The 25,805-nt window shown below is 28.4% G+C and overlaps 1 protein-coding gene and 1 non-coding gene across 2 annotated transcripts in view; one reads left to right on the forward strand and one right to left on the reverse strand.

Moving 5' to 3' along the window:
- Positions 1–25,805, forward strand: part of LOC142327928 (uncharacterized) — a 140,846-nt gene that overhangs the window by 105,809 nt on the left and 9,232 nt on the right. The window contains exon 2 of the mRNA XM_075371304.1: positions 17,533–17,679. Coding sequence (XP_075227419.1) covers positions 17,533–17,679 — 147 coding nt within the window. The remainder of the gene's footprint in view (positions 1–17,532; positions 17,680–25,805) is intronic.
- On the reverse strand, positions 2,309–2,392 carry TRNAL-UAA (transfer RNA leucine (anticodon UAA)). The gene has a single exon. It is a non-coding gene; the product is annotated as a tRNA-Leu (tRNA).

Raw genomic sequence — 25,805 nt, forward strand, 5'->3', positions numbered from 1 at the left:
GGTTGGTCAGCAGTTCTGAAAATGTATTCTTTCTGCAAAAAGGGGGAAAAATAGTATTTTTAATAACATTGTGATTAATCATTTTCATTAAATATGCAATGTCTCATGAAATTAATGTTATTATTATTAAAATTACTGGATGGAAATATTAAATATCAGTATTTAGTTCTTTTTTCAAAGAAAGCATCACTGGTATGAATTATGTTTTATTTTTTTAATCTCATATTAAATGTCCACACCGCATATCTGATAGAAACTAGTTTCTACCAACAATAACTTTTATGTAATCTACAAGTGCTTCTCCGTACTGAAATATTTTCTTCTTGTAGTTTCTTGAATGTGACTTATTTTACAGCATTCTAGCTCCCAGTCGCAGCTTCACTCGCGCTATATGGTTACTTACGTTTCCCGTGGTGGTAAATCTTTTTATTTTATATTTATTAGTCATGTAACCGGAGGCAGGTGCAGTCAGTCACACATACAGTAACGGTGGCATATCGCATTTCCCGTTGCTCAGTTGTTTCAATCGAACAGGATTGGGCTGTGTGTAATCGGTCGCTTTCCAATCTTGACTGTCTTTCGTCTTCAGTCTCTACCGCACAGATAGTTTTCATCATACATAGTTTTTTTTGTATTTCTCCCGATTGAAGAATGTCTTTTAGGCATGGTATGATGTTTTGAAAAAAGATTAGAGAATTTAAAAGATCGCAGTTAAATACTTTACACACTTTAAATTAGTAACACACACATGATAAACAAAAGCAGCTATTTATTTATGTTTTTAAACAGCTGTAAAAAATTGTAAATGAATGATTCGTAAAAATTACATATGCATGTGCGCTAAATCAATTGAAACTTAGGAATAACGGTACGTTAAAACCACAGCCCTTTTCAAAATTAATCAATTCAAAAAAATGTTAGCTAAAAATTAAATTTTTCTTAAAACTCAAAGTCATTTTGAAAATTAAATAAGCTTTAAGGTAGAAATAAAGTGTTTTAAATTTTGTTATAAAATTTCGTTACGTCGGAGGTCCAAAAAAATTAGCCTATGTTCACCGCAGGGCTTCAAAGTGTAGGTGTGCAAAATTTTAGACAAATCTGTCCGGTAGATCTCGAGTTAAGTTGGAACAGACAGACAAACAAATATTGATTTTTATATATATAGATGATTTACTTTTCACAAAGAAAAATTTACTTTTTTCTTCAAAAGAAAAAATTCTACAAAAGTTATTCAGATGATCTTTTGATCTTGGTGGTACCAAAATAGAAATTCATCCTTGAGCTGTTAAAAATCTACAAAAAATAACAAATTTCGTTTTATAAATATTAATTTCAACAGAACAAACAGCCATGTAAAGTGCCTAGTGATGATTGTGGCCAGTTGTTTTAATGGAATGCAATACTCTTAGTGGTAATTTTAAGAAATAAAGAAATATGGCCACCAGTGATACAAAATAATAATTGCTTTAATGCAGAGGTCTAATTTTCACATTTCAACTGGTTACATCAAATGATATATAAATAAAAAATACAACAACAAATGTTTAACAGGAAGTTAAACATTTTTAAGTTTGAAACTCTGAACATAACATTTTTATTTTAAATTGAAATTAAATTTTATTGAGGAATTTTAATCATCTATATCTTAATGTATTATTAGAATATGCTAAATCTTATTCTAATTTTAGAAATACTAACCTCTATAAATTTGCTAGCTTTTATATTTGTTTTATTTATTTATTTTTATTTTTTTAATATAATTAAAAAATGATTTCTTTAAACAAGTACATTTTGTTGTACAACGATCTTTTAGTCAGAAGAAACAAATAACAATAAAAATGTAATAAATTGAATACCAAGTAATGAAATAAAATATTTAATAAATTTTTAATCATTGTAATTAAAGTACAGGCAATAACAGAAAAAATTAAATAAGGCAGTTATTTTAGTAATCAAAATAATTAACTAAATGCACATCCTCGTGAGAGAGCGAGAGAGAGAAACAAACAAACAAACACACACACACACACACAAATAATAAATGTATTTGAATAAATACATGGTTAGTGTAATATAAGATTTAATTTAATTGCAAACCAGAAGATTCTTGACTAAATTCTGTATATTACTATTTTATTTAGTCATTAAATAAATATTATTCTTTTCCACAATCAACTAAGGAAATCATTACAAATTACTAAAAACTGTAAAAAAACATTTAAAAACTACAAGTCATATTTTAATAAAAAGTAATTACAACAATTATCTACTAATATTAAATTAATCGAAGAAAATTTAAAAAAAATTCTGTCAGGTGTGGGGTTCGAACCCACGCTCCCGTTTGGGAACCAGAGCTTAAATCTGGCGCCTTAGACCACTCGGCCAACCTGACTTGTTCTATAACTCGTCAAAAACATACATATATTTTAATTGAATTGACATAATGTACTTGCTGAATAATGTATTTTGTGGGACAGTTAATTTATATTTTCCCACTCATTCTTACGCAACATTTTTTAAAATATAACAACTTATATCTAACCTATGTTCTAAATTATTTTTTTAACTTATTGCTTGTAATTTTAAAGTTAACCAGAAAGCCATAATAAGCCATTTTCTCTATTAAAATTAATAGTGCAACAAAAATTCATTATTTAATTACGATAAGTAAATATTTCTTGCTAGTTGGTACGATACCTTTATAAAATATATTATAATTTTTTTCTATATTTGATTGTAAATAAAAAAAAGTTTTCACTAATTTTAAAACAGCCGTTTGTGAGCCGTTGAAATTTCTGTTTTTTATGGTTCCTTTTCATTTGCTAATTTTTATTTTACACAAAATAAAGTAATTTAAATTAATAAAGAGCAAGATTTTTTTATAGTTTGATGAAACACACACCAACGATTTCTTGACGTTAACATTAACATGAAGCTTTATCAAAAATTGTTTGCGTTAAAGTCAGTTGTTTTTAACGGTGTTAGCCAAAAATAAAAATTCTGACCCTGTAAATAATATCTGGAGTTTAATGGATAAATTTCAAGATATTCCGATAATTCATAAATGTTTTATCATTATGCTCAAATATTAACAAATAAGTGAAATTAAAATTCTACCACTTCAATTGAAATTTACAATTAACTTATTATCACAATTTATTAATTTAATATCACATTTACGTTTATTTAATTTATTTTACATTTTCTAAATATGAAAGGCAAATATAATAATGCTTTTTTTAAATAATAATAATTTTCCAAAGAGGCAAATTAGTAATGTTTACAATTTTAAGAATTAAAATATTCTGATAGTGAATGCTTTGCATGCCGATTTGTAAGTGTTGTGTCACGCGAAACGTAAGCGCAGCAGTTTATAAAATGTTTAAAGATTAAATACAGCTGTAAAACATTTTTCTTTGAATGCAATATGTAAAATAATAATAAAAATAAAAAATTAACTTTACCACAACACAATTCAACTATACCTGAAGTTACCTTCATTTGCTGATATTGTTTTACGGCGTTTTCAGTATTGCAGTTGTAATAGTATTTTATTAGTACCTAAGAAACAGTGTGTTCATAATAGTTTACCACGTTGCTGTACAAGAAATAATATTTCAAGCTGATATAAAATTTGCATGTTTCTAACGTTGTTAACATTTTCAAGCCTTGACCTTCAAATTTACCGTGGCACTAATTTGTGTATATGTGTGTGTTTTATGTAGATATTTTAAAAATAAAGATAGGTTTAATTAATTTTCAGTTAATAATTACCTCCTTTATTATCGTGTGCATTCTAAAAGGAAAAAAAATATATTTGCAATATTTTTATTTGAATTATTAAGAAAATTTATTCTTTAAAATCTATTCGCTTTTTTCCTAAATGATATTCCATTCCTAATCCTAAATGACATTCCTAAAGAAAGGACACTTTTTTTGCTGTCAATTACTTTGATCAATGTCGATTTATTAATTATCCATGACTACGATATTTTTATTACCTAATTTTTACGTTACTAACTATAAATAACGTAATCTAACATAGATAAAACTGTAAATGTTTGTTCAAAATCTGAAATCTCCGAAAGTTCTTTACCGATTGCTTTGAAATTTTGACACAACGTTGAATTCGAATACGAGCGTGTTTTTATATACCTATTATTTATATACCCAAGATGTCACACCTGTGACAGGTAAAAACATATTTTTTTTTAAAAACAGCGCTATCTGTTGGACGTAAAAGCAACACACGCTATACGAAATACTTTACGATTCCACTTCAATGTTTCCGATATGTGCGTCCACTATAGACTAAGAAACTACTGGACCGATTAACGCGCGGGGGAAAAGGGAAATAAGGAAAATCGGGAAAGGGAAAATCGAAAAAGGTAAAAGGGAAGAAGGGGAAAATGGAAAAAATAAAAAATAAAAAAACGGGGAAAAGAAAATGTAAAGGGGAAAGGAGAAAAAAGAAAAGGTGAGGGGAAGAGGAAGGTGGAAAGGGAAATATAAATGAAGGAAGGAAAGGAAATGGGGAATGGAGAAGGGGACGTGGTGAAATGAAAATGGGGAAAGGGGAAATTGAAAGGGGAAAGGAGGAAACAGGAGAAAGGGTAAAAGGGAAGGTTAAAGATTTGTGAAGTTTCATAATGTTCATTTTGTTAATGTTCTATCAAACTTTCAATTATGTTAATGTAATCTATATATATATTCAAATCTAGCAATAGCTAAAAGTATTGCCGGGTCTGCTAGTTATAAATAAATGCTTTTGTCTACATAATCTTATACAAGTAAACAAAATATTTTTTAAAGTCATATTTAAAAGACCATTTTTTAAATTCATTGAAAAGCATGATAAATTATGACATTTTAAAATTACTAAAAATTATAAAAGATTAATTTTCAAATTAATAGAATTTGTTCTTCTAAAGTAACTAATGGAGGTAATAATTATTAGTGCTTTCTTAAGTTGAGTTTCTGGAATGATGGGTTAATACCATCTTAAAAAATTAGGAAATCCTTTAATATACAATCAAGTAATATTTTCAATATGTTATGTTTGTTTAACGAGTTGTTACTTTTATCACATTTAGTGTGTTACTAAATTTAATAATGTTCAAGTTTGTTGAGATCTTGGTTTTTATGTGCCTTGTAAATTCTATGGTTAATAAGTTCTTTGTTTGTGTATCTGTTTCTATGAGATGATTTAAAAAAGTTTGATTCTGTTGTGTATAGTGTCTAAATGTTCTCTTTCTGCATGGATGATCTAGCAAGTGACTTTGAATGATTAAGGTACATCCAGTCTGTCCAATGTAATAATTAATGCAATCACTGCATTTAAATGTGGATTGCTACATTATAAATTAAATTAATTGTTAATCAGTTATTGTTTGATTTGAATTTATTTTAGATACTGTAAATAAATTTGTATTAGCAAATATATTTCATTATAAATTATACTGGAGCATTGTCAGCTGTAAATTATTTAGGTTTTCAATATACCTAAAATATGTAGGAACAATGAATGTGTAATACTCTGTTTTTAGTGATTTTTTTAAAAAGCTTATTTTGGTTTTATAAAGCAAAATAATTAAATAATTACAAATACGAGGTCTGTTCAGAAAATAACCGAACGTTTTTAATTGCGTGCCAACAGAGATATTTAGTGACGTGTGGTTGGCAGCATTATGTTCCGCACAATCTTTGTAACCACATGTTCTTGGATTGTTGCTATCTTGTTTAGTTTTCATATTATTGCTATTTCAGTGCAATATGTTTAATGTTAGTAGCGATTTTTGTAATGTGTGTTTTTCAGGAGAGCAACGATACAACATAAAGGTTTGTGTGAAACTGGGGAAAACTTTCACAGAAATGTGTCAACTTTTGAAACAAGCTCACAGATGATGCTCAGGGTCGTGTACAATGTTATGAATGGTTTTCACAATTAAAAAATGGTCAATTTAAAGGTGACCCTCGACCAGGGAGGACTTCAACTGATGACACCCACGTTCAGAAAATCAACAATCGAGTTGCAGCAAAGTTTGATGACTGAACAGCAGAAAGAACATCGAGTGAGGACTGCAGAAGTGGAAACACCACTGGGAAAAGTATATGAATAGGAGGGGGGGGAGTACTTTGAAGTAGACAAGGATCAGTAATCTGTAAAATTAATAATAAAGATTAAAAAAATAAAGTTTGGTTATTTTCTGAACAGACCTTGTAGACTAATTATCAGTGTTGATTAAATAATTTCTTTACTTTTTATTCTGTTTCCTGTTTAATCAAATTTAATGTTTTTTTTTAAATTTATTTGTTTGTTATTTACTTTATTTAAATCAATTAGCTCAAAATTAAATTTAGTCCTACTCTACAGATTTTATTCTCCCTTTACTGAATGGAGGTGATGTTTATTTCTCAATAGAAAATAATACAATAATATCTTGTTTTATTCTATTCATGCTAGTGTTTCTAATGACTTATTCATGTAAAAAACCTAAGCATAAAAGACTTCCATTAGAGTTTTTCTCTGAGAGTAATGATATTCACTACATAGCCTGAATGTAGTATGTGTGCTGAATAGAAAGAAAGTGTCACTTATAAGGATGAATATTACCTGCATTTTGGTGAACTTGGTTTGCTGATATCAGCAAACATTTGGCTCAATGAATAAGGCAACAGGAATCCACTTTACTCTTGAAACACAAGAAGAAACATTTCTTATAATCTTTACAGGAAACCACTCTATTCCTCACTTTGCCTGGTAAGCAATGATTGTTACTCTTGGAGGCGGCTAAGTAATTTATGGAAATGACTTGTGAATCTATCAAGCTACTTGCAATGATTATAGATATGACGGTTAATATAGAATAATATTAACAATCAATGAAATCCACTACCACCACATTGATATGAACTCAAGATCTTTCGGCTTACTTAAAAGCCATCATCAGGAAATGAAATTACTAATTAAAGTTAAAATTTAAAAGATCACAGTTAAAATTTAAAACTGTCATGACTGTCTGGTCCTACCAGTATACTGAAGGAATATCTCCTTCAGTATCTCCTTCTCGAAGGAATATTCCTTCGATTAAATATACTGGTAGGACTATTACATTTTAACTGTGATCTTTAAAATGTTTAATTTTAATGCAATAATTTTATCTCCTGATGATGGCTTTCAAGTAAGCTGAAAGATCTTGAGTTCATAACAGTGCTGGTAAGATGGATTTCATTAATTGTTAATATTATTTATTTAACATATCAGCAGTACCATGCTCGATAAATTAGTTAGTTAATATAGAAATTGATTTTGTTGTTAGTTTATTTAACCCACTGGGTTGATCTAGTGGTGAACTCATCATCACAAATAAGCTGATTTCAAAGTCAAACGTTTTAAGGTTCAAATTCTAGTAAAGGCAGTCAGTCACTTTTATATAGATTTGAATACTACACCATAGGTACCAGTGATCTCTCATGTTTTTTTTTTTTAACCTCCAGAACCATTGTTAGGTATTGCTTCAAAGGATGAGATGAATGACAAGTAGCATGTGAAAATGCCATGCCTGACTGGGATTCAAACTCAGGACCTGTGAATGAAAGGCCAAGATGCTACCACTTGTACCATGAAGGCTGACGATCTTTCATGGTTGGGTTTCAATTAACCACACATGTCAGGAATGGTCAACTCGAGCTCATACAAGACTAAACTTCATTTACATTCATACATATCATCTTGTGAAGTAATACCTTACAGTGGTTCCAGAAACTAAACAGAAAAAAAGAGAGTGTTGTCAGTTTATTTTGAGTCTCTGAGACATACAAGGAGTTATGAAAAAAATTTGTAGTTTATTAAGTTTATTGCCAATTTGCAAAGTTTATTTACTCCAAACAAAAATGAGTGTTTTTGTTAGTTGTTTAATAAAAATTAACAGTTGTTTTATAAAAACAGAATATGCCAATTGATAGTGGAGGTATAACTTAGGCCCTCAATTTTTTTTAATTCTTCATGTCAAATTACATTTAAAGGATTAGATTTGTCCTGTAATTGGTGCCCACAGAAATGCAGTACTGTATTAAATTAGCCTTTATATTTTATATAGATATGTGAAAAATCTTTTACCAATTATAACTAGAAATTCAAAAAAAATTTGATCAATATTTTAACAAAATTTTTTCTTTGTTTTAACCTGTAGAATGGATTTGACACATTTTGATGTAAAGTGTGAGTGAACAGGTTTTTTTATTGCCTTTTTAACTGAGTTAAATATATTGTAATATTAATGTACTTACCAAAGTGTAAATGTTGTTCAATAAATAGTGATATGTTTACTCCATTCACTACAGGAACTGATTATATAGTAACATCATTACTCATAGAGAATTTAACATACTAGTATTGCTTGTATCTCAGATACTTCACATTAAATCAAATCTATAAGAAACAGTATTTTAGGTAGTGTAAAATAACAAATTAATGCTCCTTTCCATGGGGTTTTCATTAAATAACTAAATAAGATTAAAAATATAATTTTGAACTTTTTTGTTGATATGGGAGATTAAATTTTGAGCTGTGTGTAAGTATCAGCAAAGATAAGTTATTTATATTATTAGCAGCTTTTTTTTTTAACCAAATCTGTCCAATTGACTAACTGTATGACTGACAAATCTCAACTTCCTATATTATTATGAAATTCCATTTTGGTGATGGGAGCAATCAAATTACAAGAAAATCATTTTTATACTGTGGTAAACAAAAGATTGTTAAATTTAAAAAAAATGGCTTTTAATGTAAAATTTTATTTTAATTGAAAAAAAATACTGCGAGTGATTAAAAAAAGTATTATATGCAAGCAGTAATGTTTATTGATCAATTTTAGCTTAACATTATAAGTTAGTAAATTAAAGAGATTGAGGTTGTAAAGAAGAATAGGGTTCCTGCTTCTTGACTTTTGACCTTTCTCAAACTGAAATAAATGAATTACATTTGAAGATCAATTCACCTGAGTGACTATAAATCCTGTTCTCTTATTATTAAGTTTTCTTAAGTTTTCAGAAAATATTTCTTAATTTAATTTATTTTTAAACCACTTATAACAAACTGGTAAATATTAAAGTTCATAATACTGAGATTTTATTTTCAATGGAAATGTATTTTATTATACCTTTGTGAATAAAAATACCTTTTTAACTTCATTGTACCATTTATAATTTATATGGATAACTACAGAAATAGGCCAGCTTTTACGTAGCAGCATTTATTTAATAGTTTTGATCATTCAGATTTTATTAATTTTTTTTATTGCACTTTTGAGTCTGATAAGAGGCATATTGAAAATTTATAGTTCTGAAAAGAGCTACTTGGAAACTCATCAACTTCTGGGATGTTCAGCAGTGGAGGCTAAGGCAGTGTGGTATCAACTTAGTAGGATGGCTCTAGAACCAGTTATTTTTACACGGATTTGAATACTAGATCGTGGATACCGGTGTTCTTTGGTGGTTGGGTTTCAATTAACCACACATCTCAGGAATGGTCGAACTGAGAATGTACAAGACTACACTTCATTTACACTCATACATATCATCCTCATTCATCCTCTGAAGAATTATCTAAACGCTAGTTACCAGAGGCTAAACAGGAAAAAGGAAGAAAAAAAAGGATGGCTCTAGAAAGAGCCATTTGCTCAACTCACTCAGTGAGTTGATAAAAATAATGATAAAAAATTTTGAGTTGATAAAAAAATAATTGGTCTAGTCCAGAAGATTTAACTTCAAAGTGGTTGTTAAAAGAAGCATTTTAGTAAGAAGAGGAAATCACTTTAGTGTTGATGGATAAATTCCCTCACATTGGTTAGCAGTGTTGAAGTGGCTGAATTCTTGTACGTTAAGTATCTTCTTAAATCTTCTTCTTTTTCTCCATGATGTCATTTGGGTATCTCCATTGGCAACATTCTGATATGGCTATTCAAGCTCTTTTTATTTTTATATCAGTCAGACCGCATTGGTGTTTCCTAACTGGTTAAGTCTGTGCATAATATTGGTCACTGAGACAATATTGTGCACAGTGACCACAATATTGCCTCAGCTATATTTTGTTTTTATAAAACTGAAAAAACAATTGTCAAAAACACTGTTTTATTTGGATTAAATAAACTTCAATTCTGAAAAATCCTGAATTTTTATAGATAACTAAATAGGTTAGTTATTAATTTTATTTTCTGTTATTGTACACAGGAGAGAACATATTGCTTTTGATAAAGAAATACCCCACTCTCCTGAATTCTTGTGTTTCTCAAAGTCTTGGTACCAAAAGTTTGATATATGTATGTATGTATGTATGAATATGTATGTTAATATCTATGTTTGTACATAGTGTCCTGGAAGGAATTGATCAAACTTACAGGACTGATTCAGGACATCAAAATAAATAAAAAGGTTTATTTGAAGATTAATGATAGAAGAAAGACAGGAATCTATTTTCATTATCTCTCTGTATGCCATTTTGTGGTTTTTCAATAAAAATTTATATCTAAACAACAGATCAAGATATTTTCATGAAATTTGGTAAACAACTTCTACAAAATAAATAAGTATGAAAATTCCAAAATGGCAACCATTTAAATATTTTAATCATTTTAGTTTAATCAAATTATGATTTTGTTTGATAAAATGTTAATTCTTTCATTGTAAATAAAATGACACCTCATTTGTTGATAAATAGCTAAGATATGGCTTAAATTGTTAAAGTGGATTGCAAAAATTTTTCAGTTGACAGTTTTGTGTTTTATTAATAAAAACAAAAGTTTTGTGTTCTAATAGTAAAAATTATTAATTATTTTTCAGTTAGTGAAGGAAATGAAAACAGGGAAAGAAAGTGAAAATGAAACTAGATAGTACTTTTGTCCACATGAACGGTTTTTCTTTATTCTGATGTCCTCAATCAGTCGTTTAACGGATCATTCTGTTCTTGGGCATTGTTTAACTTACAATCATGAAATTTTGTATGGAAGCTTGTTTATTAAGGGAATCAAACTAGTATTTAAATTTGTCAAAAATTGAGTCTGGAAGGGATTGCTTGTTTCATAAAAAGAATTGAATTTTTTTTTTTTTTTTAAATAGTATCAACATAAATAGAGCACTGATCAGTAACACCAGTAAAAATTATTTGAAACAAAAAAATTGCTTTATTTTTTATTCTAATTTTATATTTATTAATGGTTTGATAGCACATTTGTTCTTTAAATGAGATGTTATTAGTGTGAAAAAACTCTTCTTGGTAGGAAATCCTTAAAATAAGAGTTCCATAAAGGTTTTTGTTATAATTATTCTTTAAAGTCATATGTTATCAAGATGGAAATAATTTTCAACCCCTTATCACATAGATTTAAAGGTTCACATCTAATTAAAATAAATACATATATGAAAGTGTTCAAATAGGCCAAAAGTTATCACTAACAAGTAAAAGTTTGATCACTTTTTACTTATATTACAGGTGATGTTCAATACTACAAAAGTAATTCTTTTACTCCATTTACTTCAGGGATTGGTTATATGGTTAACATCATTACTTACAGAAAAAGTAACAGACTAGTATTGGTTGAACCTGAGATACATGCATAACATCTATAAGGGATAATTCAAATGCAGATTACATTTGAATTTCCATGTATTAACTAAGAGAGCTTTTCCATATGCAGTTTTAATGAGCTCTATAGACTATATACAGTATTTTTTGCCAGTTTCTGAATCATGAAACTTTTTAGACTCTTTTGTTCTGTTTTCGCATTTCAAAATATTTTCTAAATCTATTGCTTTTTCATTAATATAATTGTTGTGTTTAAGAAATACTATTATTTCAATTTTTTGAAAAATATTTTGAATTAATATTCTTTATAATATCAAATATTCAATAATTTTGAGTTAATTTACACTCTAAGATCGAATTTTTAATAATTTTGAGTTAATTTTCTTAGTAAATTATGATAAAGGAATGACAGATTTTGATGCTGTGCCAAAGCATACAAAATTCATCTATACATGCACACACACACACACACACACACACACACACACACACACACACACACACACAGGGATAATGTAATTTTTCTTTCTTACAAAACCATGTCAAATCAAGAGCTAACTATGCTTTCTTATAACTATATGGAATTTAATCGTTAGTTTTATTATTAACTTTTATTAGTCGTAAGTTTTATTATATGTCACACACAAGTTTGGTAATTGTGACGAAAAATTTGTGAAGTGCCGAAGTTGTTACTCAAAGCTGTTCTCTGTTTCATATTTAGGATACCTGCATTAGAAACTTGGTATTCTTTCATTTAAAAACTTGAATTAAATTTTAGTTAAATTACATTTCATTCAGTTCATGTACTAAACTTACAAGAAAAAATAAATTAATAAATAGTATTTCATTATATTCAAAATTATTTTTGTTCTGATATTGTTTTTTTTTTTTTAAGTGTAAAGTATATACTGTTTTTTTTTTGTTTTTGGTATAACCTAAATTTAACCTATGACAATAAATTCTTTCTATCTTTACTGAGCTGAAACAGACTTCATAACTGCATATTTCTTTTTAAGATTATAGCAGAATTTTTTTAATGTTTGCAAATTATCACTTATCTTAAATTGTTTTGGTACTATGCATTTTTCATAAATTAATGTAGTAAATTAAAGTTTTTTTAATGTAAGTTGCATGCCCTAATTTTCAAATTTTGGAGAAAATTCTTAGAATAAATCAAGTATAAGTTGAACGTGAGGAACTTTTTTACTGTCGATCTTCCATTCTCTTGTTCTCAATTTGCTTCTCTGAAACTGGGTCTTGCATTCAATATTTATTTGGCAAGCTAAGCAGGTCTACTTCATAGTTTTCCTTTATTGAATATGTAAAGAATTATGTGACACTTGTAAGGTATATTTTATTAAACTCCATCTTTTAATTGGATGCTTCTTTATAAAACAAAATTAAATTTAATCAAATTATTGGTTATTGATACCACACCCAAGGTATTATGTCTTTGGTGATCATTTTAATCAATACTGATTTTAAGGTTATAACATCAGTAATAAAATATTTAAAATTTATTAGATAAAGGTAATAGTTTGATGTATTTTTTGCCGTTCATTGTAAACCTAATATTTTTTTAAATATTACTATGTTTTTGCGCATATAGATCAGCAGTGAAAATGATAAACTTTGAAATAAATAAATTTAAAAAAAAACATTTTTTTGCTTTAAATTTTTTTTTAATTACCCTTATGACAATCTTCAGTTACAAAATATTATTTAAAACTATAAACTTTTGAAATGACAAACCGATCCAAATTTTATGTTTTTTTATCTTGCCTCACTCTAATGAGCTACTGAAGATGGGTTGCAAGTGAAAACTGAAAACATTTTATTTGTAAAATTTGGTTTACTTTGATGTTTCAAAACTTTTCAGTTTTAAATAAATTTAAAAAGTATTCTTTTTTCTTTATCTTGACAGCTAGCTGTAACTGATAACTTTTTTTATGATCAATTTCATCTAAATTTATACTTTATAAATGATATTGCAAATGATTTTTTTCTCAATTTTACAAGATAATTAATTACATCTTTCTTCTGAAGAGAAATTTTCTAAATTGTTATAATGGAGATTATTTGTACCATTCTTTGGATTCAGTTTTAGATTTTTATTCTATCAACTCAATTTTAAGTATTCTGGTTTTTTTTTAGATTTTTTTTTAATGCTCTCTTATACCATAAATCATGATTTATTTTATAATTCTGATGATAAAGATAATGCCTTAATAGATAATAGAATCTTCTTTTTTTTGAGAGTATTTTTAGAACTTTAATATTATGTTTTTTTGCCCAGTAAAGTTGAGATATTTGGAGAAATTGCATTTATGATTCGATTTGGCTCATATTCAGAATAAATATTAGTTACCTGAAAAAAAATATTTTTTCTAAAAATGGAAAAAGGGAAATAGGAAGAAAGAGAAAAGGAGGAAAATGGAAGAAAAGAAAAAGGGAAGAAGGGAAAATGAAAAAGTTAAATTTTTTGAAGTTCCATAATGTTCAGTTTTTAATGTTTTATCAAACTTTCATTTGTGTTCATTTAATATATATATATATATATATATATATATATATATATATATATAAACTCAAATCTAGCAATGGCAAAGCATTGCCAGGTCAGCTAATCTTAAAAAAAAACTTCAGATTAAGAATGTTGTAAATTTAATTTTTCAGTTGATCTTTCCTAGAATTAAATAACCATGCAAACCTCTTTCTAAATTCAAAACTTTGACAATTTATCTAAATTTATTTCATCATCCATTTTTTTAATTTATTATCAAAATGATAAATCATTTTTTCAACTTTTTTTCTTCAAAGTGCTTTTTAATTTTTATTTATTTCCATTACATTTTAATATAATTGTTATATTTAAGAAATAATTTTGTTTAAATTATTGAAAAATATTTTGAGTTAATTTGCTTAACTATGGTCAACTATGACCTTAACAAGGTCAACTATGGTCACTTTTTTAAAAATACTGTTAATAACTTTCAGTTTATGTCACTGAATAAAACTTTCTTTATAGAAAACTAGATTAAAACACTAAATAGATTAAATTTACAAACGTACGTTTACAAACCTACGTAGTTGTGTTTTGCATCGTAAAGTAATTTTAACTTCTATGTGAAATACTCAGAAAATTCCAGGATTATGACTTGATAGATAGATAGAAAGTACCAATATTCTTTGGATTTATGATTAAATAATGATTGTATTTCTTTACAATAATTAGGTTTTTATTCAAGAGCTATTAAATTATTTATAATACAGAAACTCATAGAACTTAGTATGCTTTATTGAAATTTAAATATTTTCATGATCATATTCATTTCTATAGTATTAAATTTGAATTTTTATGTGTATTTTAGTTGGATTAAATTGGCTTACTATTTGGTTTTCCTTATATATAATAAATTTTATTAAGGAAACATTATACATTTGCATAGACTGAACTAATATCCTTTCAATATACCCTTATCTGGCAATAAAATTTTATTTATTTTTGTAGAGCTGTTGAGCTCTTGCCAATTTATTCTATGTATATTTTATTATTAGAACAAGTGGTATAGTTTTATCACTGAACATTCACTTACAATATTTTATTAATATTATCTGTTAGAATTGAAAAAAGAATCTATCTGTTAGTAATCTATGTATTTTACAAGATATATGCTAAGTTGCTGCATAATATTATGTAGTAATAATTGTCTCACAGTGCTGTAAGCATTATTCTCCATAGGGAATGTTCACAGCACCATAGACTTCCTCATGACAGTTGTTAAATAGCTTTTTTTAGTCATTAATCACCATGTGTTCTGAGCCAAATAAAGGCAGTATATACAGTGCATTGTTTTTACAAGAGAAGAGTTAATTTGTTATTGTTCACTTTATATCAATCATTTTTATACCTAGATGTATACGAAAAAAGTGAGGCTTTCTCTGAAAGTTATAAGCCAATTTGATGTACAGCCAGTCCCTGTGTTAACAAATTGAAAATTTCATATGCAAAGTTGAATATCATCTTTGGTATCAAATCTGGCTGAAAAGCCAGATTTGCACAGGTGGTTGAAGAAAAGTATTTTAGCTCAGTGTAAGTAGCAGTGGGAAACAATAGAACTAGTGGTTCTATGAACAGTAAGCCTTGCATATTTTTTAAGTGGGATCTACAGTTAAATACAATTAATAAAGTGAGAATTAAAATAAAGTATAAATTAGATTGTAAAAGATTTAGTCAGTGCCTAAAATAATCATTTTGTTAAAATCAATATCATAAACAATGTTTCCATAAACACCTGATATCAATGACTGATGACTGTCAAGGAGATACCTCCACTAGTCCCCTATGTTTTTTTTGTTTTTTTTGTCTTCAGTCATTTGACTGGTTTGATGACCTCTTCAAGATTCCCTATCTAGTGCTAGTCGTTTCATTTCGGTATATCCCCTACATCCTACATCCCTAACAATTTGTTTTACATATTCCCCCCTATGTTAGATAGCAGATTCAGTACAATATTTCATCATAACATTTTCTGTCACATATTAAATTCAAAATTATTTTGTGAGGTGAAGGACACCAGAACAATTTTAGTTTCTTACTATAAAGTTATATAGTAAAATTATACTGTATAGTACTATGTATACTAGATAAGGAAAAGTGTTTTAATCTGATCAAATTTTGCATTTTAGGGTTTTTGCATACCTTGATCGTTATAACCACCTATGACAAAAAAAAATATAATTTTAGTACTTAAAATATAATTTTTAGTTATACTAAAATATAATTTTAGTATAACATATGGTCTGTTTTTTTGCTTAATATCTACAGACTGAATGGACCAATCCAGATGAGTTTTGGCATTGATGGCATTTAGTTCTGATCACAATTGTTCAAGGGGGTAGGACCTTCCTTTTGAGCCTTATATCTCAAACTTTTATTCAAAGGGTTGATAAATTTTAACTTAATATTCCTTAGGTAGTATTTTGTTTTAACCAAATCCATACAAAGGGATTTGGAGGCAAAAAAAATTTTTTTTTTCTTTTATGTCGTTTCTGGATTCAGTCACATTCTTGTACTAATTAGATGATTTCATTACATTAATATATCATGCTGTTTTGTACTGAAACAATTTGTTTCGAGAATAGGGAATAATAAGCTTACTTTTTTCAGATATTGTTTTGCTTAGTATCCTTTTAAACTGGATTAACAGGTTTTTATGAAAATTCTTACAGTGACTGAATATAGGTATTGATGTCATTTAATTTTAATGGCAATCGATCAAGAGAGTGGGACAATGTGCCACCATGGATCCCTTATTACAAAATTATATTCAAAGATTAGAGTATATATTAAAATAATTCTTTACTTGCATACTGCATTTTTTAATGTTGCACTAGTATTCCTCCTAAGCAGTAGTCTGGTGAGGATGAAGCTCTCGGTAACCAGAGTTACATAACTACCAGCTTTTTTTAATTTACAAAGAAATGTTTAAAAAATATATGTGTTATATACCCAAAAATAGTGTTGATAGATTTTTTCATCATTAGATTAACTAACAGTTTCATTATAAATTAAACTGTTTTGTATATATATGTAAAACCAATAATCTTAAACAAATATGAAAGTGATTATGATCATTATACAAAAAAAAAAACAATATCTACATCGATATTGTTTTATATTCAGTTATGTAACTGAAAGTTATCTCTAAAGAACCTAACATATTCAGCAGAGAGAAGACTAAATTAATGCAAAAACTTCTAAACAGAGTTGAAAATTGTAAAAATTACAAATTATTCAAAAGATTAATTAAGATTTTTTTTTAATTTCATATTACATACTAATAAAAAAAAAAAGGTTAATAGTATTACATTACTAAATTATTAGTAATATTATAGAATTATATATACATATTTATTTATACAATTTTTAATTATTATTGTTGTTACAGATTCTTAGTAATAAACCAGAGATAGTTACTGAACAAGAAGACTTGGGTACTGATTGGTTAGATAGCGAATTTATTGCTGAATGCCTTTGTTGGCATAATGTTTATAGACAAAGACATGGTGTACCGTTCCTTAGCCTTTGCCCACAGGTAATATTTTTACAAGATATTTTTATTTAGTATTTTGCATTCTAATGATAAAATAGTTTGTTTTTAATCACTTTTTTTCATTTGTATGAACTATTAGCTAAGAGTAATAGAAAAAATATTAACATATGTAATTTATAAATGGAAATGCATTTGGAATATTAACATAATTACTTGTATGTTTTAAGTAAAGTTTAGTTGCAGAAAAGGTAATAATTATAAATGCTACTTAGTGCCACTAAGTACCTTAATGATTAAGTACCTACTTAGCATTAATCTTTGCTGTTTTTCTGAATATCTTGAGTTCAATGCTAGTATTTTCATCTATGTCTTTGACACTTATATTTATTATGCAGTGAGTTAATATAATAAGGAAATTCACCATACCATAAATAGAAAAAGTAATAATGATTTTTTGTAACAAATAATAATAACTATTTTTAACTTATTTATAAAAGGGAAAAAATCTTAATTTGACTTATAATGTGTATAGGTCAAATTAATGACATGCACCTATTATGTTTTTCATTAAAAATGTTCAAGCCTTAGATAAAATGCTATGATTTGATAATTAATTTTTACTTTACTGGCTATACAATTATGTATAGCTGTATACTATTCTACTATATAACAGAAAGTATGTTAATCAGGTTAAATTTTGCATGCTGGGTTTTTTTGCAGATCTTGATATTTCATCACCCCCTATAACCAAAAAACATAATTTCAGCATTAAAAAATTCTAGAAGGATGCACTTATGTTGGCCTATGTTTTGCTTGGATATCTCCAGATATAATAGACAAATTTGGAAGAAATGTAATGTGATGATTTCTGCACATAGGGCATTGATGCCATTTAATTTTGATCATGATTAGACAAGGGGACAGGGAGATACAGACCTTAAGTTATATTAATTTATAACTTTTGTAACATATTTTTTGCGCAGTTTCATTGAGGGTGGATATATCAACTCAATTTAAACACTATCTGTCCATTCTGTCCATCTTCTAATAACAAATGAAGTATCATCAGCTATAACAGTTAAAAATTAAAAAAAAAAGGAGAAGAAGAGGTCAATGGTTCATAAGAATAAGCCTAAAAACATCAATAGGACTATGAAATAGATGTATTTGTATATCTTTAATCAGAATTATTATATACATTTATGTGCCATTGGAGGAAACTGACGTCATTTTTCAACAGAGTTGAGATCCAAAGCGTAATCAGTTCTTGAACTGGCTTAATGATTAGGAATTCTGTACTTCAGATTGGCAACCACAAGTCCCAGTTTTTAATTCCATAGAAAACTTATAGTCTCTTTATAAAAAAGGTACTTATGTAGCTTATGTAGACCAGTAAGGAATTAGTGAATTCCATAAGCAAGAATATGTAATATAATTAGTCAAAACTATGGAGACATAAGTCCTAAAAGATATTAAAGTTTATTAATAATTTTCCTTCTAAGTAGCAGTTTGCCAAGGGTAAAGCTCTCAGAAGCCAAAGTTGCCAGCACTTTTTAATTTCTAGAAGAGGTTCCTCTGATGGTCCTGTTTATTACAGGTAACATCTGGAGAAAACATTTAAAATTAAAGACAAGATGTTCATTAAGGTGATACTAAGGTATTTTTTGTTTCTTTGTCAATTTCTTTATGTTGGACTGTTCACACTGTGTATATAATAAGTTTTCTGATATGCAAAGTATTTCCGCGTATAACTTCAAGAAAATTAGTCAAAAATTTTAAGAGGAAATTAATAAATATTCCTACATTCCTACACTCTCTTAGCTTACATTTGGTAATATTTATATAATGCTGTTTCTTTGTATTTCTTTTATCTTTAATTTTTTTTCCATATGAACAGCATTTTTTTATTTCTAACCATATTTTAAGTAAAATAAAAATATAAAATATGAAAATTAAAAAACTTTTTAAAAAATAATACAATTTATTTTAGATTTTGACTTTCTGAAGTGGTTGCCAAATTAATGATTGTCAAGTTTGTTCGATGTTGGCACAAATTTAAAAAAGTTGCATTGTAACAAAGTTAAAGTTATTAACAAATTACTAACCCTTAATTTAGTGTTTAATTCATAAAGTTTAAAGAACAATTGAATATTACTACCTCCTTTTTAGTATATATATATATATTTTTAAATATGTTTCATTACTTTTAAATTTTTTTATTGCATTATCAGATTTTTTTTGTGAAGATTTTATTTTTATTATTTATCAACTTTGCATAGATATTTCCATTCCCAGATGTATCTAAAGTATATAAGTATATTGATCGGTTTAAAAACTAGAACACAGATAAAATTATATAACTTGTAGGCAACAGTGGGTTTGCAAATAAAATTTTGAAAAAAGATAGTAAGACGGTTTATTACAGTGAACATAATTTTTTCTTTTATAGTCAGAGCATGTGTTTTATTTACAGAATCTGTGAAAATCTTTTCTATAAAACAGTGAGTCTATTCTGATATCAAATTTTATAATGCAATACTTATCTCATATATTTGAAAGTTTTAATATTTAAGTTTAATAATGATTTATTTTGGATCAGCAGTCCAGATTAAATAGAGTATGCCCTCATTGTCCTAGTTATTATTAGACTTGAAACTTGTTCATTCTCTCTAAACTAATCGACCTCAAATATAACTGTGAATTGCTTACAAAAAGTGAATGTCATTTTCAGAAAATGAATTATACACTCATTGATCAATTTGAATGTTTTTTTGTCATGCCAAGCAATGAATTTAAAATTGAAATCCCTGTCATCCAAATTGCATTTTCTAAACTCTTATTTATCCAAAACTTCACAGAAAAACAATTGTTAATTCCTGCATGATAGAATAAAATCATATGCAATGAGATCACAGATCAAGAAAAGACCTTCCAGCATTTTTCATTGATGGAATGCGAAAACTGGTTCACCATTAAGAGAAATATGTAGAAATCTGTAAATGGTGACCATGTGTAAAAATATATGTAAGTCTTAGAAGTAAACAAATTATATTTTTATGCCATATTTGTTTCATTTGACTATCTCTTTTCATTTGTGAGTTACCAAATGATATTTGGTAACTTACTTGTGAATAACCAACTTACATTTTAGCTGCCCCTCATACATCTACAGTAAACTATAAAATTACAGCTGAACCTCCAACTGTAATCAACCTGTGACCATCAGTAATTTAGTTAACATGGATTTAGAAACAATATTTTTACAGAAAATAATACTTATACATTTCATTAAACAGATAATTATTTAAATAATTTATTTACATACTTAACAATTGAAAATCACCATGAGTACGAATGTTGATTGAGACTACAAAAGTAGTAGTCACTGCAGTTTCTGTTTTTAAAAAACGAGAAAAGTTAAAAGCTTTTTTATTAGGTAATTCTTTCCATTACTACCCAATGTTTTTAATAAAATTCCTTGTTTTTCTTGATATAATAGGCCAAAAATTAGAGCACTCTTTTTTCTGAATAAATAAGGCTTCATTGACTTTTTTGTGAATCCCTGTTTCACTGGTTATTTTTTAGCATTCCAGAAGACAAAAATTTGTGGAACACCAATTTTCTAATTCAATTTTATTATTTTTCCAGCCACAAACAGTACTTTGTCCCTCCTCTATTTTTCCAAACTCTCCATTTCCATGTTTTAATGCATAATCATATATTTAATGATTATTTTTGTTTTCTAATTTCTGATATTTTTCTAACAAATATTTATTAGTTGATAGTAATAAGTGATACTGAAACATTTTAATATTACCCAAATTAGAAAAGACAACCCATTCTGTCAGTAACGCACATAACATCGAACGAAGGATAATTAAAAAGATAAAGGACCTCTGGTCAGTGCCGTTTTTCTGAAATAATGACTATGATGGACTCTTTGACTATGATGGATATTCATTTTTAATCTTCAACCAAAATTCACATAACCCTAATTTAGTTAATTTCATTTACAAACCTCCAACCCAAGATAGTTTTATCAAAGATTCTGTTTGATTGTTAGGATTCCACAAATAATATCTAGTATGAAAGAGTTTTGTATACACAGGAATTCAGAAGGTAGGTTTCATAATGAACAAGAAGATAGTGAAGAGACTAGAGTATTTCAAAACGCATAGCGATAGAATCATTGTAATAAGGATCATTCTAATAAGGTTTTGATTATAAAATCAAAACCTAAACCGACAACGATTGTTAATGTCTATATGCCTACAAGCGCCCATGATGATGATGAGGTAGAGTGTGTATACAAAGAGATTGATGAAGCAATTAAACACGTAAAAGGAGATGAAAATTTAATAATAGTTGGAGATTGTAATGCAAACATTGGAAAAGGCAAGGAAGGAAATATAGTGGGTGAATACGGTCTGGGCAAAAGGAATGAAAGAGGGGATCGACTTATAGAGTTTTCCACGAAGTATAATTTAGTAATTGCCAACACCCAATTTAAAAATCATAATAGAAGAATATACACTTGGAAAAAGCCAGGCGATACTGCAAGGTATCAGATAGATTATATCATGGTTAAGCAAAGATTTAGAAATCAACTCGTTGACTGCAAAACTTACCCTGGAGCAGACATTGATAGCGACCATAATTTGGTGATAATGAAATGTAGATTGGGGTTTAAAAACCTGAAGAAAAGGTGTCAGATGAATCGGTGGAATTTAGAGAAGCTTGAGGAAGAGGAGGTAAAGAAGATTTTTGAGGAGGACATCGCAAGAGGTCTGAGTAAAAAAGATAAGGTAGAAAATGTAGAAGAAGAATGGGAGAATGTTAAAAAGGAAATTCTTAAATCAGCAGAAGCAAACTTAGGCGGAATAAAGAGAACTGGTAGAAAACCTTGGGTTTCAGACGATATATTGCAGCTGATGGATGAATGTAGAAAATATAAGAATGCTAGTGATGAAGAAAGTAAAAGAAACTATCGGCAATTAAGAAATACTATAAACAGGAAGTGCAAACTGGCGAAAGAAGAGTGGATTAAAGAAAAGTGTTCAGAAGTGGAAAGAGAAATGAACATTGGTAAAATAGACGGAGCATACAGTAAAGTTAAGGAAAATTTTGGGGTACATAAATTAAAATCTAATAATGTGTTAAACAAACATGGTACACTAATATATAATATGAAAGGTAAAGTCGATAGATGGGTGGAATATATTGAAGAGTTATACGGAGGAAATGAATTAGAAAATGGTGTTATAGAGGAAGAAGAGGAAGTTGAGGAGGATGAAATGGGAGAAACAATACTGAGATCTGAATTTAAGAGAGCATTAAAACATTTAAATGGCAGAAAGGCTCCTGGAATAGACGAAATACCTGTAGAATTACTGCGCAGTGCAGGTGAGGAAGCGATTGATAGATTATACAAACTGGTGTGTAATATTTATGAAAAAGGGGAATTTCCGTCAGACTTCAAAAAAAGTGTTATAGTCATGATACCAAAGAAAGCAGGGGCAGATAAATGTGAAGAATACAGAACAATTAGTTTAACTAGTCATGCATCAAAAATCTTAACTAGAATTCTATACAGAAGAATTGAGAGGAGAATGGAAGAAGTGTTAGGAGAAGACCAATTTGGTTTCAGGAAAAGTATAGGGACAAGGGAAGCAATTTTAGGCCTCAGATTAATAGTAGAAGGAAGATTAAAGAAAAACAAACCAACATACTTGGCATTTATAGCCCTAGAAAAGGCATTCAATAACGTAGACTGGAATAAAATGTTCAGCATTTTAAAAAAATTAGGGTTCAAATACAGAGATAGAAGAACAATTGTTAAAATCTACAGGAACCAAACAGCAACAGTAATAATTGAAGAACATAAGAAAAAAGCGGTAATAAGAAAGGGAGTCCGACAAGGATGTTCCCTATCTCCGTTACTTTTTAATCTTTACATAGAACTAGCAGTTAATGATGTTAAAGAATAATTTAGATTCGGAGTAACAGTACAAGGTGAAAAGATAAAGATGCTACAATTTGCTGATATGATATAGTAATTCTAGCCGAGAGTAAAAAGGATTTAGAAGAAACAATGAACGGCATAGATGAAGTCCTACGCAAGAACTATCGCATGAAAATAAACAAGAACAAAACAAAAGTAATGAAATGTAGTAGAAATAACAAAGATGGGCCACTGAATGTGAAAATAGGAGGAGAAAAGATTATGGAGGTAGAAGAATTTTGTTATTTGGGAAGTAGAATTACTAAAGATGGACGAAGCAGGAGCGATATAAAATGCTGAATAGCACAAGCTAAACGAGCCTTCAGTAAGAAATATAATTTGTTTACATCAAAAATTAATTTAAATGTCAGGAAAAGATTTTTGAAAGTGTATGTTTGGAGTGTTGCTTTATATGGAAGTGAAACTTGGACAATCGGAGTATCTGAGAAGAAAAGATTAGAAGCTTTTGAAATGTGGTGCTATAGGAGAATGCTAAAAATCAGATGGGTGGATAAATTGACAAATGAAGAGGTATTGTGGCAAATAGATGAAGAAAGAAGCATTTGGAAAAATATAGTTAAAAGAAGAGACAGACTTATAGGCCACATACTAAGGCATCCTTAGTATGTGGCCTAGAAGTCAAATTTGGAAAAGACTGTAAATTTTCATTCAAAACACTATTATTCATCATTTAGAATATTTTGATAAATGCCTTTATTTCATTGTTTACTGAAATTTGTTGTTTCACCTCGCAAACATAAATTAAGTTGTTGAGGTGACTGAAAATATCCGATAAGTATGTTAGTGTTATAATCAACAGCTCATTCAAAATCGATCACACAGTTCAAAATTGATATCCATTAGGATCACCTGCACTTCTGAATGTTCCTCCAATAACCTGCTTATCATTTTTCCTATAGAAAGTCATCTTACCTGTGTGTGTGTAACAGTAAATGAATGTGGTCACTGCCAATTTTAGAACACTGTTTTGAAAATAAACTTTCGTTTAAAGCCTGAGATTTAATAAAATTGAATACTTTGATGCCCTCCTGGAGAACACGTTTAAATTGTTCAGGCATCCCACTTTACCGCTAAAGCTTCTCTGTGGTTGCTACAATGAGTTATGGTACAATTTTTGGTAACTGATTTTACTTACCTCCATGCCTCGAACCTGTCATAGCTCGAGCACCATCAGAGCAGAACCCACTGCACTGCTTGGGTTCAGTTCAGTCTATTTTCTGCAAAGAATTCATGTAGTTTTTTTCAATATTTCACTGACAGTAGTTCATTTTGACAGATCATTACAAAATAAATAATCCTTAATAGTACTTTGAAATGCATACCATATGTAAACCAAAGTTGAACACAGGTCTTTACATCTGTGCTCTTGTCAAGCTGAATAGCGAAAAATCACTATTTCTGACTTGAACTATTAAATTCTCTTTAACTTTTAATGCCATGCTTTCAATCCTGTGATGCACAGTATATCACTAGACAGTATCATACCTAGCCTTTTAGCTGACTATTCATCTAGCATACAGATCACCATAGCCCACCAGGTTGGTCTAGTGGTGAACTATCACCGCAAATCAGCTGATTTCAAAGTCAAGAGTTCTAAGATTCAAATCCTAGTAAAGGCAGTTATTTTTATATGGATATGAGAACTAGATTGTGGATACTGATGTTCTTTGGTGGTTGGGTTTCAATTAATCACACATCTCAGGAATGGTCGACCTAAGATCAGTTCAGGACTACACTTCATTTACATTCATACATATCATCCTCATTCACCCTCTGAAGTAATATCTTATGGTGGTTCCAGAGGCTAAACAGAAAAAGAAAAGCATACAAATCACCATATCTTTTGCAGCAGGTAACAACAGCTCTTCATCCAGTTGTATGAGCTTTTCCTCACTTGGCTATTTTAAGCTAACTAAGAAAGATGCCTCGATTACTTTTTAAGTACTGCTTGTAAAAGACAACAATTTTCAAACAAAATAATTCTTAGGTTTCTTTTCTACCGTTGAATGTTTAGTAAAAATGTTTCAGTAATGAGGGTTTCATGCTTTCATTTGAAAGGATTTCAAAGCAGATATAACAATTGAGGACATGGATCATTGTTTACATCCATGATAGTAAATCCAGTATTATTACTGATTATTTCTCA

This window comes from Lycorma delicatula, chromosome 7, assembly GCF_047948215.1.
Source record: "Lycorma delicatula isolate Av1 chromosome 7, ASM4794821v1, whole genome shotgun sequence".
In the NCBI taxonomy this organism is placed as follows: Eukaryota; Metazoa; Arthropoda; class Insecta; order Hemiptera; family Fulgoridae; genus Lycorma; species Lycorma delicatula.